Source organism: Myotis lucifugus, unplaced genomic scaffold (assembly GCF_000147115.1).
Source record: "Myotis lucifugus unplaced genomic scaffold, Myoluc2.0 scaffold_0, whole genome shotgun sequence".
Lineage (NCBI taxonomy): Eukaryota > Metazoa > Chordata > Mammalia > Chiroptera > Vespertilionidae > Myotis > Myotis lucifugus.
In genome coordinates, this window is record NW_005871048.1 from 28493276 (window position 1) to 28511596 (window position 18321).

The following is an 18321-nucleotide window of genomic DNA, read 5'->3' on the forward strand; positions in this document are numbered from 1 at the left end:
CTCCAAACCTCTCCTTTTTTTCTTTTTTTTTTTATTCTGGCATTTATTTACCTTCTATGGCTGTCACTGAAGCTGAGAGCCGGCTTTCTCTCTGAGGCTCGGCTGCTGAAAGCAGGTTTCTGGCCTTTGTTTACCTTCTGTATTTGAAACTTTGTTGCGACTCCAGCTCTGAGATCCCGGCTGACTGAAAACAGGTTACTGGGGTTTTGTTTAGCTTCTATATTTGTTACAATGTTTCAAACTGCAAGCTCAGAGGCCGGCAGCGGCAGGCGGGGAACGTTGGAGTCCTCCGTCACTGAAGCAAGCAAGCCTCATGTTAGCTTTAAGCTGCCTGGCTGCCGGCCGCCATCTTGGCTGGCAGTTAATTTGCATATCGCCCTGATTAGCCAATGGGAAGGGTAGCGGCCGTACGGCTAATTACCATGTTTCTCTTTTATTAGATAGGATACCTATTTTCCTCTCTCTTCATTATTTTTGTTTGGTGGTAATAAACTCCTTTGGGTTTTTTTGTTTTTTTAAAGATGGTTGTCTTTTCAATCACAACTTCCCTCTGTCACACTGCCTTGTGTTAGGTGGTACTGCCATGACTCATAATTTGAGATGTGGCTATTGTGACGTTCATATGGGGAGACATTTTGCTGGAGTGAATATATTCCTATGGCTGAGAGTCACTTCCATTTATTGTAAAGTTATTGTTAGCCATCATGACAAAGATATGTAGGGTCAGAGGTATACAGAAATATGTAAATTCTAATTGAGTCCAGCCACAGAAGAACTTGGAGGAAAAACAAGGTTTAGAATGTATATGGTCATAAGCTAGTCTGTGTAAAATGTTTCTAATTCTTATTAGACCCCTACTTCTCTCCTGTCAGAAGTATGTCCAATATACAAAATTATAAATGCTCTATATACTTGTTTTTTTTACTATCATTTTTTAAAAGAGAAGTTTTAGGTTCACAGCACAATTGAGGGGAAAGTATAGAGATTTTACTTATATCTCCTGCCCTACATATGCATAGCCTTCCCCATTATCAATATCCCTCATCTCTTGAAATTGATAAAACTATATTGGCACGTCATAATCACCCAAAGTCCATAATTTACTTTAAGTATTTTCTATGGGTGTGATGACATATGTCCATCATTATTGTATCACACAGAGTATTTCACTCCCCTAGAAGTCACCTGTGCTCTACCTACTCATCCCTCCTCCCTCTTTAGAGTTTGCCTGGAATCTGGATCTGCCCTGTGTATTCCCATTCAAATATCATGGGACATAGTATTAAGGGCCTAGCATAAAAATAGTATTTTAACTTATTTACCAGGTAAACTACTTTTTTTTTAACCATAGATATTTAAATGAAATTAAGGAAGACGAACCATGTCTATCTTAAGACTTTATGACTCTGAGACACCCTCTAAGTTCCATAGTTTGAAACATATAGATCCAGGATTTATCATGCAGGAGTGGCTGAGAAAGGCTGGGAAAATACAGGTAGGGGCTGGCACATTAAGGACATTTCTTGCTGTGTATAGGAGTTTGGATATTTTCCTCAGAGAGTCGCTGAAATGTTTTCAGCAGATCTTGTTTTAGAATGGACTTTGATGATGGAACAGGGACAGGATTAAAATGGGGAATAAATAATATGATAACTGACATTGAGGCTAGTGCAGTAGACTGGGTTCAAGATCTTGAGGACTTGAATTAAGCCAACGAAATAGAAAAGGACAGGAGAGAACAGGTTTTAGTGTTATTAAAAGGATCAACTACCCTGTGACTAAAAGGATGTGAAAGTGGGCAAGAGGGAGCTGCCAAAGATGATTCCAAATTTCCTAGTTTGAACACTTAGAGGAATAGTGTTCCTCCACTGATAACAAAGTTGGAGAATGCAGGAGATTTTTCACAACATAAACAGCGATGTCAAGCAAATTGAAATTCTTAACTTAAAAAAGTTTTTATATGCTTTTAAAATACATTTTAAAACACTATTACATTTCTTTTTTATATGAGTGTCTTGGGTTATCTTTTTTTCTTAGGAGAAGTCAGTGTTTGAATTATCAGTTATATCCTAGGTGATATTTTAGCAACAACTAGATCTTAAAGCAAATTGGTCAACCATATTTATTTATTATCTATTGAGCAAAACTCTGAAGTTTAAAGTGAATTTTGAAAAAGTATAGAAAATATGCATTTTTATTTAGTGGAGGATTGAATATAGTAGGTTATATTTAAAAGAAAATTAAAAAAATATACATCAACATTTCAGGACTATAAAAGAAAATCAAATTTAAAAACATGGAAGGGAACGTTAGAGGTCATAACTAGCTTCCAATCAATGCTGACTTTCCCAGTTGACTGTTTTAGTTTCCCTTCTTGTTATGCCAATTTTTCCAAGGTTTGAAGAAAGCTATCTGTACCCCCTAAGACTTCTCTCCTACAGACAAACCCTGTTTCTATCCGTGACCCACTGCATGATATCATTTGACATCCGCCTAACTAATCATCATGGCCATTCTCCTCCTGACATACTATTGTTTTTTAATATTTCTTTGTATCTTTAGAATTCAAAACAAACTATTAAATCGATACTCTTTGAATAATTTTAACAAAGCACAAAACAACTCAACCATATCTAGTTCATACTTCACTATCTTGTCCTTAAGACAATCTTGGGAAAATATATCTTCAATTATAATGCCGATAGCATTTTCTAGATTACATTGCTACACCCCTTATAAGGAAAATGGGTATAAGACTATATGTATCTTTTGGTTAAATTACCACTTTCGTTTTTCTAAGGGCTCCTAAGGAATCAATTTAATAAGATATTTTAGGATTTTTTTTTTTTTTTCAGAATCAGGAAGAGTGAGAATCCAATTTATCAAACTGGGAACAATTTGCTTATTTTCTATTTGTTTTCTATTATCAAACTGTTCTGCATTCCACATTCCTCATTGTCAGCTCATCACATTCTCTAGTATTTGAATAGTGTCATTCAAGCAGAAAGAGAAATGTGAAGTTATTTAGAACACCTAGGTACTCTCATAATCACCTCACTTTTTTTTGAGATTGCTATGCTAGTCTTTTGCCTGTAGTCTTTTTTCATCCACATAAAGATTCTTTGTATTTCAGAGAAAAAATTAAAGCAAAATAGGGCTTAATCATCTTTTCTTCTTCTAATATGAGGTATGTTCCTGAAGTAGAACTTTTCTCCACCGTTGAGTGTATTTTTAATCTGAATACAAACTTTAAATAGCTTCTTCTTTCCTCCAGTTGTTATTTTATCATTTTTAGCAACTCTTGCTTCATGTGAGGTTTCAGCTTCCCTTTTACTTATTAGCCATGCTTTTTCTATTAATGATAGGTTTCTCCTCTCTTTCATTATGTTTGTCCCTGTTATATCTGAACCCACCAGAAAGAATGCATACAACAATACTGATTTTGATAACTATTTTGCCTCTTTAAAATTATTTTCAACCATTCCCTCTGAATTTTTTAAAAAACTTTCATTCCTCTGGTATGTCACACCTATCAGAATCTTTGGTCATGAATATTATCCAATTTTAAGCTGAGTGTGTAAAAATTGATCTTCCAAAATTTTAGTGTACACACATAATCTAATTATGTTCAGGATTTCCTGTCTTTCAAACCTCCATTTGATGAAGGTTGTTTTCGGCTGGATCTTGTCATTTCTGTTTCTAGAATTGAACAGAATTATGTCAAGAGGTTTGCCTCATTGCTTCTTCTACCTTCTGATAAACTGTCAGATATTCAAATAAAATATCATCAGTTACTTTTTTTAAAAGCAGAATACAATTTCCAGTGTGTGTGTGAGAGAGCAGCTATGAATCTGTGGATAAGTTAGACACACTGGTGTAATTCTGGTCGTGCTACTTAAAATGGTTCTGACTTTGTACCTCAATTTTCCATGAAGAAACAAGTTACCTCATGTGGAATTCCTTTACCTGAAAGGGCCAGAATCTGTACCAACTAGAAAGCTGGGAAGCTCATAGGATTCCTTTGTGAGATAGCCAGCTATTTCCTTCTGCCAGCAGGCCATCCCTCCAATCAGCACTAATTATTTTATCCATTGTTTCCAAGGCTGTCGTTCACCAAGTCCATAGGAGCAGTAGAGTGAAATGGTCTGTGTTGGGACACAGCACACTGAGAAGTATGGTTCCTAGGAAATATATTACACAGGCACGGAGACAGGGAAATCCTGGTAGCCATGTCTATTTTTCATGTATTCCACTGGTTTAAAGTGTCAGACAACCAGGCTATGTACTTTGACAAAAATGACATTTCTATCCTATAGACCTGCACTGGATGTGTGCTATTAATCACTGTTAATGGGGCTATTTTTTATGTACATATATCTTAAATCAAGTTTTATAACTGAAAGGAAAATTCTAACAAAGAACAAAGTGTGCAGAGCCAAAAATCATAATTTCATGTATTGAACAACACAAGGCTCCATGGAGATCTCATTCTAGAATAGTTAAATAAATTTTAAAAAATATGGGATACATAAGAAGAAAAGTGAAACCCTCAAAACTGCCCCCTAAATTATGATGATTTTAAAAATTATTACAGGAGCCAGAAAAAACATACAACTTCCCTTCCTTTGATGATAAAAGACACCCTAATTCCAGGCTTCCTTAAGATAGATTTGAGGATTAGTTCTCTCATCTTCTCGAGCAGGACCTTCCTGATCAATAAAATCTAGCCCAGCCAGTGTGGTTCAGTGGTGAGCATCAACCTATGAACCAGGAAGTCATGTCATGGTTGGATTCCCAGTCAGGGCACATCCCCTGGTTTCGAGCTCTATCGCCAGTAGGGGGCGTGCAGGAGACAACTGGTCAATGGTTCTTTCTCATCATTGATGTTTCTACTGCTCTCTCCCTCTCCCTTCCTCTCTCTGAAATCAATAAAAACGTATTTTTAAAAATCGTTCCTTGCTCAAAACTCGTATGTATTGAATATCAGCCTTTCTTTTGAAGCACTGGGCACACAAACCTGTAGCACTGTTCTCAGGCTTTCAGACTCAGACTGGAACTATACTATTGGTTCTCCTGAGTCTCCAGCTTCCTGACTTTACCTGAAGATCTTGAGAACTGATGGCTCCCATAATCGCATGAGCCAATTCCTTATAATTAACTTATATTTATCAATTATCTATCTATCTTTCTATCTATCTATCTATCTATCTATCTATCTATCTCCTATTGGTTCTGTTTCTCAGGAGAACCATGACTTACTGCACTTACCTATCAAAATCATAAAAGCTAATAAACCTCACCATCAGTGCTGGCATTGGTGTTGTGAGACTGGTATTCTCAAGAAGTATCATTAAGACTGTAAATTTTCAAGCTTTCTGGAGGAGTTTGGTAAGGTCAATATTTCTAAAACCAGCAAATATTTAATCCAGTAATTTCATTTCAAGGAATCTGTGGTGGGGAAATGTGACATATCACATTAAATGTAGGCTTTTTAAATATTGAAAAGGGGGACAGGGAGAGCCTATATGTCTAGGAATATAGGGAATGGTAAACATGTATGATAAAGTCTATGGTGAGACAGATATTATGACTCCATTAAAAATTATTGAGGTATACTTAATGGCTTGGAAATTCTAATGCTATAACATTAAATGAAATAGAGGAGATAAAACTGCGTGATCCCAATTTTGTATTCTAAAAATAAAAACGTATGAATCTAGATATAACCAGAAACACATCGATGATTAGAAGTACGATGCTTTCCATAACTTGTAAAACAAGCACTGATTAATTTTACCATATGAAAGCAAAGAACATTAAGAAAAAAGAAACAACACACAGAATCTCTGCTCCTGGGAAGCTACAACGGAGAAAACAGAACCACAAAGTCAACTGTCAGAAAATCCTTTTGAGCCAGGAATGGTTTTAAGTTATACTAAGTATCCTGTTTGACAAACTGTTTATATTTGTGGGCATTTCCTTTTTCATTAGAGACCTCATCTTCAACAGAACTTCCTCTATAAATAACTAATTTGTTTCCTGAGCTAATACACACTTGACCGTTTGTGGTTGTATGAGCTTTCTTAGTTTTCTAAATGAGAGTTTTTGAGAGATTGCAAAATACCTTGTAAATAGAGCATCTGAAAAAGAGCCGACCAACTTTTTCATTTTATTCCTAAACTGTTTAAAGAAAATAAGTGAGATAGAATGCAATTTCACAAGCATCTCTATCATTACAACTCTATCGCCTGCAGTTTTATGACGTCCTCTTTCCTAATGCTTTATTCGGCTTGATATTTCAAATGCCTAAGTTTTTAGCCCTTTGCATGAAAGAGTGATCAACAGCCTTCCTGATTCTGTCTCTAGTTAATGAATTAGGTTGAACACAGACTGAGTTTCTTATGGCAACACATGTTTTGACCATTTTGACCCTAAGTACTTCAAAGGCTCTCAACATATTAACTGTATTATTATAATCATACTTGGAAAATTTAATTAGCATACAAAATACTTAAAATAATTCTCTGAAACAATCTGCTATCACACAAAGCTCATCTCATACATAAAATATAAGTTTTCTTTAAAAATGAATAGGAGAGAGATGTATTAATAGAGAAAAAAAATTCAGGGGAGACAATAGCTAATAGCATTAATGTGTCCCACCTCACCTCCTCACCTTAAAAAAAAAGGAAACAAGAAAAAAAAGCACTTTTTAAATTATTGGAAACCATGAAAAAACAATCAGAAAGATTAATGCAGAAAAATGAACAAATAATTCACAAAAGAAATAAAAACGCTAAATAAATCTATGCAAAGATATTCAAATTCAAAGGGCTGCATAAGGATACATGAGACTATGTACCTAGCATAATGTCTGGCACATAATTGAGGCTATTAAATTATAACTAAGGATTAAATAAATGAAAACTTAAATAACTACATATATGTGTATCCTTCTATTTATATATCCATGTATATCTATATACATCACATTGTCAAACACTGAAAAAAATCTTATGATGTCCAGAGTTGTCAAAAATGTGGGGTAACAGGCTCTGTCATAATTTGTCATTTGAGTGTAAACAGGTGTGTCCATTTTGGAAAACACTTTGGTAATATCTGATAAAGTAAAAAATTATATATGTGTCCTTTGAATGAGCCATTCCACGGCTCAAAATTCATCCTTTGAAAAATATCAACACACGTGTACAAAGTTACCTCTATGGGAATATTTATTATAACAATGTTAAAAAGAAAAACTGAAAATAGTCCAGAAGTCCACCAATATAATGTTAAATAAATATAATAGAACATTATAGTATAAAATGTGATTGATATATATGACATAGAAAATTGTCTAATAAATAAAAGTAAATTGCAATCTAGTGCATATGGTATCCTGTTTTTGTTGTGTCTATGTGTGTGTGAGCATGTTTGTATATATGTGCTAGAATATACATAGAAAAAAGATAAGAAAATATATACTAAATATCTTTGGGAAAAGGTTACAGGTTCGGTTACATACTATTACAATATTGTTATTATCATAAATATTATGACTTGGAAAAAGCTATTGTTGATACTAATGAAGCCATTATAAATAAAAATCTTTATATGACACTACTCTCTGAGAATAATTTTAGAATAAATTTAGATGTCTCAGAGATGGAAGGATATAGTTCTTTATATTTCAATATAAATGAAGCTGAAGTTCTGCTATTTTTCAGAACTCATGGTCTTAACCAAAAATGACTCCCTGGAACTAAATGAATATCTAAGCCTTTATGTCTGATTGTATTCACACTTAATTTATTTTAATCTATTAATTTTAAACATAAAAACATCTGATATGGACTCAATGTTTAAATGTCACCAAAATCTCCCCACCGCCAAAATAAATTATGTTGAACCCCTAACCCCCAATGTGAAGTATCTGGAGGTGGAGCCTTTGGGAGGTTATACTGGGTCATGAGGCCCCAGGGCTTGTGATGGGATTAATTACCTCACAAAAATAGGAAGGAAGCAGGCTCCCTCCCCGCATGCTCCGAGGAAGGCCGTGTGAGGACAGAACCAGCCAGAGGGCCCTCACCAGGAGCCTGACCATGCTGGCACTCGGATCTGAATTTCCAGCTTCCAGAAGTGAGAAGTAAGTGTTTATCATTTAAGTCACCCAGGCATTCTGTTATATCAGCCAGAACTAAATAAGACAGCATCCAGTGTAGAAGACTGCAAGCTTTAGAGTGTTTCCCCTCCCTTATGACAAAAACAAAACTAAGCAAAACAAATTCTAACTTATGTTGATAAAAGCTTTTTGAGTTTCAGAAATATTAGAGTATGTTGCTTGTAATCCTAATGTCAAAGATGCAAAAGAAAAAGATAGAAATCACTGAAATGATAGTTTCAGAATAACTGTAGGTAGTAAAATGGTAAGCTGCCCTTCAAGAATTTATAGGGTTAATAATGTTTAGCCAGGCTTGTCTGATAGGTTAGATGTAATTACTACTTTGGATGAGACTAACATTCACAGGCCCATATATGAGCTTGTCACAGCTCACCCTTCCTCTTACCAGGCACCGCACATACATTTTCTCTACATGCATCGTCTCATTCAATCCACATCACAATCCACATCACAAATTTTATTACACCTATCCCACAGATGGAAAACTGCAGGCTCTCAGAAGTTAACTTGATCAGTGTCACAGAGCTAGAACAATCATAAATAGATATATGTAACCAACAATGTATCCAAATATATTAGGCAAATAGTAAGAGACCTGGAGGGATAAATACACAACGATACAATAATAGTCAGGAACTTCAATAATCTCATTTTCAACAATAATGAGATCATCTAGGCAGAAGATTAATAAGGAAATGTTGGACTTTAGACCAAATGGACCTAACAGACATATAGAGAACATGCCATCCAACAGCTGCAGAATACACATTGTTTTCAAGTGCATGCAGAACGTTCTCCAGGATAGATCATATACTAGGTCATAAACCAAGTCTTAACAAATTTAAGAAGACTGAAGTCATACCAACTATCTTTTCCAACCACAATGATATGAAACCAGAAGTCAATAACAGAAAGAAAACTAGAAAATTCACAAGTATATTAAAATTAAATAGTACACTCCTGAACAACCAATAGGTCAAACAACTAATCAAAAGGAGAATAAAAAAATATCTTTAAACAAACAAATATGGAAATACAACACACCAATACTTATGGGATACAGCAAAAGCAGTTCTAAGATAAAGTTTATAGTGATAAATGCCGACAGTAAGAAAAAAGAAAAGACATAACCTAACTTTATGCCTCAAGGAACTAAACCAACCAAACAAAACAAACAAAAAAACACAAAAAACCTAAGCCCCAAATTAGCAGAAAGAAGAAAATAATAAAGATCACAGATTGGTAGGAATGTAAATTAGCACAGCCCTATAGAAAACAGTATGGAGGTTCCTAAAAAAATTAAAAATGGAACTGCCTTCTGATCTAGCAATTCCATTTTTGGGTACATATCTGAAGAAATCCAAAATACTAATTTGAAAGAATACATTCACCCATATGTGCATTTCAGCATATTATAATAGCCAAGTTATGGAATCCCATAAATAGGTGAGTGGATAAGAAAGTAGTGGTGCATATATGCAATGAAATTACTCAGCCATAAAAAAGGATGAAATCTTACCATTTGCAGCAACATGGGTGGACCTAGAGGGTATTATACTAAGTGAAATAAGTTAATCAGAGAAAGACTAATACCATATGATTTTACTTATATCTGAAATCTAAAAACAATGTAAATGAACAAACAAAACAGAAACAGACTTATAGATACAAAGGACAGACTGATGGCTGCCAGAGGGGAAGGAGGATGGGGGACTGGATGAAAAAGGTGAAGGAATTGAGAAGTTCAGATGGGTAATGATAAAATATGTAAAGCACAGCATATGGAATATAGTCAATAATACTGTCATAACTATGTATGGTGCTGGAAATATCAGGGGGTATGCTTTGTAAAGTATATGATTGCCTCACCACTATGCTGCACACCTGAAACTAATACAAAATAATACTGAATGTGAACTGTAATTGAAAAATTAAAAAAAATCCTTTTAGAAACATCAAGAGAGAGCTTCTACTTAATGCCACGTTCATCAGGTCCTATTCATCAAGGCTGGGAGGGTACACCTGGAATGTTAAAACTGCCACCAAATGAGTCCTGTCTCCCCCACGAGCTCATGAAAGAATGGGCTGCTGGCTACCAGGGCTTGTCTCATGCTTATTTTGTATCTGACAAAGAATGATGCAGAATTTTCTGAAATTAATCCCAGCATCCTGAGACTTAAATAAAGCCAGGGGTAGTAAAATGTCGTAACAAAATCTCGAAAAGACACGATCGTTCCTTTCTAGACAATTAGGCTTTTAGAATTTTATGTGGGAAAAATGCATTACAATATTATAATCAGTATGAAGGAATCTCATTGAATCTCAATAATAAAAAGACAAAATTGCTATATACGGTATCTAAATAGGTGTGTATTATGTAGCTAGTCTCCTTTGGTTGAATGTGATGTGGGACAGGTGTCTGTGATTGCTTAGGTGTAAAATACATTTGCATACATTGATCACAAGTTTTGTTCAGTATATAATAGACAATCATAACTGATCACAGGCAATATGAATATTAAAATGATTTCTACTTATATGGTGCTTTTAACTTTCAACGATTTTTCATGTCTATTAAGTAATTTTTATCTCCACAATAGCCTGTGAAATAATTAGGTAATATTGTCTTCAAAAGATTGTGAATAAGCTATTCTTTCCTATTTTGAAATGTTACTCTTTTCTCTAATTATAGTTACACCAAGGGAGCTGAATAAGCTTTATTATTACAAAGGTTTTTGTGTTTTTTCTTTCTACATGTGGAGTCAATAAAAGGAGCTTGTAAGACATGAGGTTCAGGGTTAAGGCATGTGTATACATGTGTGCATGGAGATTTGTTAGACTTCAAAACTACAAATTCACTTAATCTATCTATATAAAACCCTAATATGCAAATCGACCGAACTGCAGAACGACAGGTGGAACGACTGGTCGCTATGATGTGCACTGACCACCAGGGGGCAGATGCTCAATGCAGGAGCTGCCCCCAGCCCACAGGCCCTGACAGTGGTTGGGAGGGTGGGGTGGCGGCAGGGGGTGGGGCCAGCAAGCGGGCAGCACCAGGCCAGCCAAGGTGGGTGCAAGCAGAGTACACCTCCCCCCTCCCCCCCATCGCTCCACAGATAGGCCCTGATTGCCGGCCAGGGCCAGCCATGCCTAGGGACACTACCTGTGCTCAAATTTTGTGCACCAGGCCTCTAGTACATAAATAAGAAGGACCCAGCTGACCTTGTCTCCTTTCCATGTACTTTTGCAGACACTCTCCATTCACTCTGATGCAATCTTTTGCTTTTTTAACAATTTTTTTTTCTGGATGATGGAGCTTTCCTCCCCCCACCTCCCCCCAATCTGCCCCCTAATTAGACTCCTTAATGTGCCACACTCCAAAATTTTTCACTGCTTTTATTCCTTATCAAAATCTTTATAGTTCTTTGATTTCACTAGGTATTTTGCTGGTCTTATTTGAATAAACTAAATTATGCCAAGGTACTGGAACTGTTTGATATATCACCTCACCTGAGAAAATTAAATCTATAAAATGAACTGGAGAGGCAATAGTTCTTTTCTTTTTTTAAAAAATACACATTTTTATTGATTTCCGAGAGGAAAGGAAAGGGAGAGAGAGATAGAAACATCAGTGATGAGAGAGAATCCTGGATCGGCTGTCTTCTGCACACCCTCCACTGGGAATCGAGCCCGCAACCTGGGCATGTGCCCTTGAACGGAATGGAACCTGGGAACCTCCAATCCGCAGGCTGACACTCTAGCCACTGAGCCAAACCAGCTAGGGCGCAATAGTTTCTTATTTAAAGGGATAATCAGAGAAAGTAGAGCTTCAGACAGTGTGACAGGAAAGCTAGGTCTTCCTGGTTTTCCTTCAATCTACGAATAAAGCTGCCCAGTGCATGAAGGCTAAGAAGGCAACGTGTTTTGCCTGGACGTACTTACAGGTCACCGTGGATGAGTCCGTAGATCTGTGGCATGCTCTGATGATAGATTCCTCTCAAAATTACTATGAGCAGAATCACCACAAAAGCTGGAAGTCCCCAGCTCAGAAGGAAAAACAGCAGATAGCGCCTCTCTGTGTGTTCATCATTCATCACCAGTACGTACCAGAAATTCACAGACTAAGAAAGGAGAGAGAACATACAATGAACAGGCTCTGGTCTAATGGCACAGGACACAAATTCACCTGACTTAGGTATAAAGAGCAAAAGGCTAGGATCTACTTAAAAATTATAGTTTTGAGTTGATTTTTTTAAAGTTAGTTCATATACTCATTCTTTCACATACCCAAAGTATTCAGGATATCTCAAAAGTCGGTTTTTATTTACCGAGGGCCTCTCATATGGTGGGGCCGGGCACTGTTCCACGGAAAGGGGGTACACTTGTGAAGATAAACCCAGTCTCAGCCTCCCCCCACCACTCTGAAGCAGGAGACATAGGCAAGTAAACAGAAATGATTGCACAGTGATCAAGTACTGTAATGGGGTAGGTTTTGTGGCTGTTTTTCCTTCTCAGTTTATATCTCTCTCCTTTTCAATCACTCACTTGAGAAGCATTTATTGCTTGTTTACTAAATTTCAGGGACCAGTTTGGGCACTAAGGCAGTGAAAGAGTTGGGGGGAGGTATTCACTTTCCTGAATCTAAGTGTCCAAACAAGTGGAAAAATAATTAAGGGAAACATGTATTATATTGTCTATGTGCCCTGGCTGGGATTCTCATTGGTTAGAGCCTCAGCCTGTGCACTGAAGGGTCGCAGGTTTGATCCCCAGTCAAAGGCACACACCTCTGTTGACATTTTGCTTCTGTCCCCTGTCAGGATGCGTGTAGGAGGCAACCAGTTGATGTGTCTCTCTCACATAGATGTGTCTCTCTCTCTCTCTCTCTCTCTCTCTCTCTCTCTCTCTCTCTCTCTCTCCCTCCCTCCCTCCCTCCCCTCTCTCTCCTTTCTCCTTTCTCTGAAAAGCAATGGAAAAAAATCTCAGGTGAGGATTATCAAAAAATAAAAAAATATATTGTATACGTATCATATTTTATATCTGTTATTTCTTATCTAAGATAAACATATAAAAGGGACAATTTTATAGAGGGGGGAGTAAGGGGACACAGTGCATAGATGGAATAAGGAAACGGAGGACTGGAAATATTATTGGCTCCAAACACCACACCTAGCATATACGTAAGCCATATCTAGAACTTATATATTCTGCCTTCTAGTGTTCTCTTTCCCTGAGGAGGACTTATGTTCAATTTAGTAAAAGTAAATAAATAAATAAATTTTAAAAAGACCAAAAATGTCATGTCATATATACTTCATACAATTAATACTTACTCACTGGAAAATTTCCCTTCTCAATTTCATAGGGTAGAAAGGGTGTGAGTACAGATGAAATACACACACACACACACACACACACACACACACACACACACTAGCGGGAAAACCCTGGACAAGTTAACAACAATCCCAGAACCTTTCCTCGTGTGAACAATGAGGTTGTTACAAAGATTAAATGAGATATGACAGATGAAGTGCTGACCACATAGTCACCATGGGAAAAATATTACCAATTCCTTTAAAACCTCCAATTAGGATGTCAGATAGTATGAAAGACAAAAGTAAGCAATGATACCATGGAATTTCTTTAAATGTGAAAAAAATACATGCCTAATTTAGTGTGAAAATTTTCAGATGCTCTTTGCTGAGGCTTCCAAGTAAGATTCTATCTGAACCAAATTAGCCTTGAGGAATTAGTATTGATTGGGCTAAACCGAGAAAGGATTGACATGGGTGGTTACTTGGAGATTTTTGTCTCTGAATTTTATGTCCTGTCAGCACTCCTTATCTTTATGTACATCTGCTTATATCTGTAATTATGAAGCATGTTATGAGTTGTTGCTTATGTAACTGTCCTAACTTCTTTTTAAAAATTATTACATCCAAGAGGGTTCCCCCTTCCCCCCCACCCCCGCTTTTTCTATAATTAGTATAGAAATTGATACAAATAAGTGAAATTGTACCAAATGTCTCATGCTAAGGTGATCCATGCTGCCTGTTTTCATGCAAAATAAGGATGATTGGCCCATGTCCAGAATAAAAGTACTAATTATTTAAACAGATGTCTGTGTGTATCCAGGCAACATGGTAATTCAGTGGTGCAGTTGGTGGAAGAACCAGGGAGGAGAGAACAGATTGATAAATGTCTCTAAGTTGATTCATCACGATAAAGATCGGGACACGTCCAACATGTCTGCTTTTACAGCACTGGACATGAGCTCCATCAGCGCGATCCCCGGACCTCTCAGCGGTTGTCTGACCTTTACCACAGGCTCAGAGAAGACTGGGACAAGTGTAATTGTTAGATTTATACATGTAATACTTCGGCTCCAAAGAGCTCTAGGCATGGTGTTGCTGAATTCTTGAGTACTCAGTTAAGCAAGACAAGCTCAAAAAATCATAAGCTTTCATCAATAAAAAATAATCCCTTTCCTTCTCAAATGAATCCAATCACTGAGGTACACTCTAAGTACAGTATTTCCCATTATATATTTTTGCTATAAAATATATATATATAACACAATGATACATTTTAATTATTCTAGAAAATATATGGCCCAAATATAAGATCGGTTTTGACTAAGGTTTACTTCAGTTTTGACACATTTTAATAGAGTAGGTAGGTACATTTGGGGATATGCCTAGGTCATGTGCTCTCCTTCTCTGAATCCTGTCCCTACTCCTACTCATCTCCCCATTCCACCCCTCCTACATAACACATTCGGGCTGGGCTCATGACCCTGCCTCTCTGTCCACAGCTGCTTTGATCCAAGGGAGAAGCCTTACCTAGGCTGGACCAATTACCTCTCATTGAATTCCTTAAATTTTGGTCATAGTCTAAGTTGGTCAACTGAGAAATGAGGACATATGAATGTTAGTGGTGGGGTAGCCAAAACACAGTGGAGACAGAGGAGTGTTTTCAGAGAATACGAATCGACAAAACCTTCCATTTATGCTCACAGTCCCTTGTGAGGTCAAACTGTATTTACAGTTCTTGGGTTCAATGAGTTATCTTATATGCTATTAATCTTTTTATGATTTGAATGCTTCTTGAATTAACCCAACTTAGTGTTTTCTTCATTGTCCCCCCACACCTCCATCCTAAACCCCCCTCCAAAAAAACCCCAACAAAAAACGAACTTAACTAAGATTGGGTTAAAAGTTCCAAATACTGCCATTATATAAACAAAAAAGAAGACAGTAGAGCATTTGAGTATATTGCTTTCCGTATAATCATGGCTCTTTGTTCGGAAACTAAGGTAAGAATATGAGGACAAAAAAAAAGAGTATGAAGACACCATATGTTTGCATAATAGTTTTATGTTGAGAGGTATATAACATATGTGATCAGTGTGCCTCAGTGTCTTCTGTGTGTTTATCCAATATTAAAACTAACAAAATTATCAACACAAGTGAAAGGGTGTCAATCTCAGCAAACATGCTTCTCTCGTATTGAGCATGGCTTACCATTCACTGGCTATCTTACATTTTCCTGCTAAAGACTAAATGTGAACTGAAATTTTTAATATCTAGACCTGTATTTACATTTCTATCTCTAAGCTTTGAAAATTTTGTTAGAACTGTCTTATGGACTATCTCAAGACAGAAGAACCATGTAGTCAAAATGTTACTATCCCCAATATAACCAATTATATTAATCCAACTTGACTACAATTCATATACCAGATACAAAGTTTCTGAGCATTGATGTGATGTAGCCTCTGAAGGTAGTCCAAAAAGATTAAAAGGATTTTCTGCACTAGAAACTATCAAATTGGCCATCTTGAAAGGGTTAACTGAATAAAATTTTCTGTAGTATGTTTAAAAATCCATGTTGTTACCATAGAGATCTTTAATGTTAATGCTAACCATTGGTATATTTAAATGACCACCTTCATATTTTTGCCATTGCTGATTAAGTTATATATCATTTAATCAAGATAACTTTTCTCTTAAGCTTTATTATAATTTTTTAACACAGGACTAAGCTGAGAATGGGGGAATTATCCTATCTAATAATAGACAAATAGGATAATTAACCGTACCTCCACTACGCTTCCCATTGGCTAATCAGGGCAATATGCAAATTAACTGCCAATAAAGATGGCGGCCGGCAGCCACGCAGCTGAAGCGAACATGAGGCTTGCTTGTTCCAGTGATGGAGGAAGCCAAGGTTCCCCGCCTGCCGCGGCCCAGCTCTGAGCTCAGGAAGCAGCAATGTTGCAATTATAGAAGCTAAACAAACCCCAGATACCTGCTTTCAGCCAGCCACAGCCTCAGAGCTGGAGCCGGGCCTCAGAGCTGGAGCTGGCTCTCAGCTCCAGTGACAGCTATAGAAAAGTAAATAAATCCCAGAATAAAAAGAAAAAGAGCCGAAACCGGTTTGGCTCAGTGGATAGAGTGTCGGTTTGCAGACTGAAAGGTCCCAGGTTCGATTCCGGTCAAGGGCATGTACCTGGGTTGCAGGCACATCCCCAGTGGGAGATGTGCAGGAGGCAGCTGATCGATGTTTCTCTCTCATCGATGTTTCTAACTCTCTATCTCTCTCTCTTCCTCTCTGTAAAAAATCAATAAAATATATTTAAAAAAAAAAAAGAAAAAGAAAAAAAGGAGAGGCTGGGAGCTTCAGTTGCCCGCCAGCCTGAAAACGGCCCTCAGCCCCTCACCCAGACTGGCCAGGCATCCCAGTGGGGACCCCCACCCTGAAGTGGGTGTGACCAGCTGCAAACAGCCATCAGCCCCTCACCCAGGCTGGCCAGGCACCCAAGCTGGACCCCCACCCTGATCCGGGACACCCTTCAGGGAAAACCAGCCGGCCCCCACCTGTGCACCAGGCCTCTATCCTATATAGTAAAAGGGTAATATGCAAACTGACCCTAACAGCAGAAAGACTGGGAATGACTGGTCACTATGACACACACTGACCACCAGGGGGCAGACGCTAAATGCAAGAGCTGCCCTCTGGTGGTCAGGGAGCTCCCACATGGAGGAGTTCTGCTCAGCCACAAGCCAGGCTAATGGCTGCCAGTACAGTGGTGGTGGTGGGAGCCTCTCCCGCCTCCTCAGCAGCACTAAGGATGTCCGACTGCAGCTTAGGTCTGCTCCCTGCTGGCAAGTGGATATCCCCCAAGGGCTGCCGGGCTGCCAGAGGGATGTCTGATTGCCATCTTAGGCCCAATCCCCCGGGAAGCAGGCCTAAGCCAGCAAGTGGTCATCCCCCGAGGGGTCCCAGACTGCGAGAGGGCACAGGCTGGACTGAGGGCCCCCCCCCCGTGAGTGCACAAATTTTGCACCGGGCCTCTAGTCCTATATAATAAAAGAGAAACATGCAAATTAACCATCACTCCACCACTCCGCTACACCCACCAGCCAATCCGAGAGACTATGCAAATTAACCCAACAAAGATGGTGATTAATTTGCATACACAGGCACGGAGCGAAGACTGAAGACAACTAAAGATGGCGGCAGCCATGGAGCTGAAGCGAGCAGGAGGCTTGGGTTGCTCCTGGCAACGGAGGAAGTTAAGCTTCCTGCTGGCCCTGGGCTCCGCTCAAGGAGGGGCTGGAGGCCGTGGCCGCCGCCATCTGCTTGCTCCAGCTCTGTGGGCCGCCAGGGGAGACCCAGGCTTCCAGCCAGCCCTGGCCTCCACTCGAGGAACTGGAAAAAAAAGGAGGGGCTGGGAGCAGCTGGAGCAGAGAAGCCAAGCCTCGCTGCTGTGGCCGCAGTGAAGAAGCCAAGCGTTGCTGCTGCGGCCGGACCAAAGGCCTGGGTCCCGGGTGCTGGAGGAAAACCGGTGCTGGCAGCCAGGGGAAGGAAGGCCTATTGTACGAATCTTCATGCAACGGGCCACTAGTATTTCCTATAATTATTAAGTGATGCTGTTAGAATTTAAGTTGATTCTGATTAAGATGCAAACCAACCAACTAAAATACTCAGATATAATTCAGGTCATATATAGATAGAAATACTGTGTGTCTGTAAGCGTATTTACTTACATTCCTATATAGAAATGTCTATTTTTATAGTAACATTTTCAATGAATACTACCTCTATTTTCCAAGTGCTCACACAGTAAAATC

General features: G+C 38.2%; 1 protein-coding gene across 1 annotated transcript in view; it reads right to left on the reverse strand.

The window, feature by feature from the left end:
* ADGRV1 (adhesion G protein-coupled receptor V1) overlaps positions 1-18321 on the reverse strand; it is a 424156-nt gene that overhangs the window by 131406 nt on the left and 274429 nt on the right. The window contains 1 exon segment of the mRNA XM_023749230.1: positions 12128-12306. Within this exon segment, the coding sequence (XP_023604998.1) occupies positions 12128-12306 (179 nt within the window).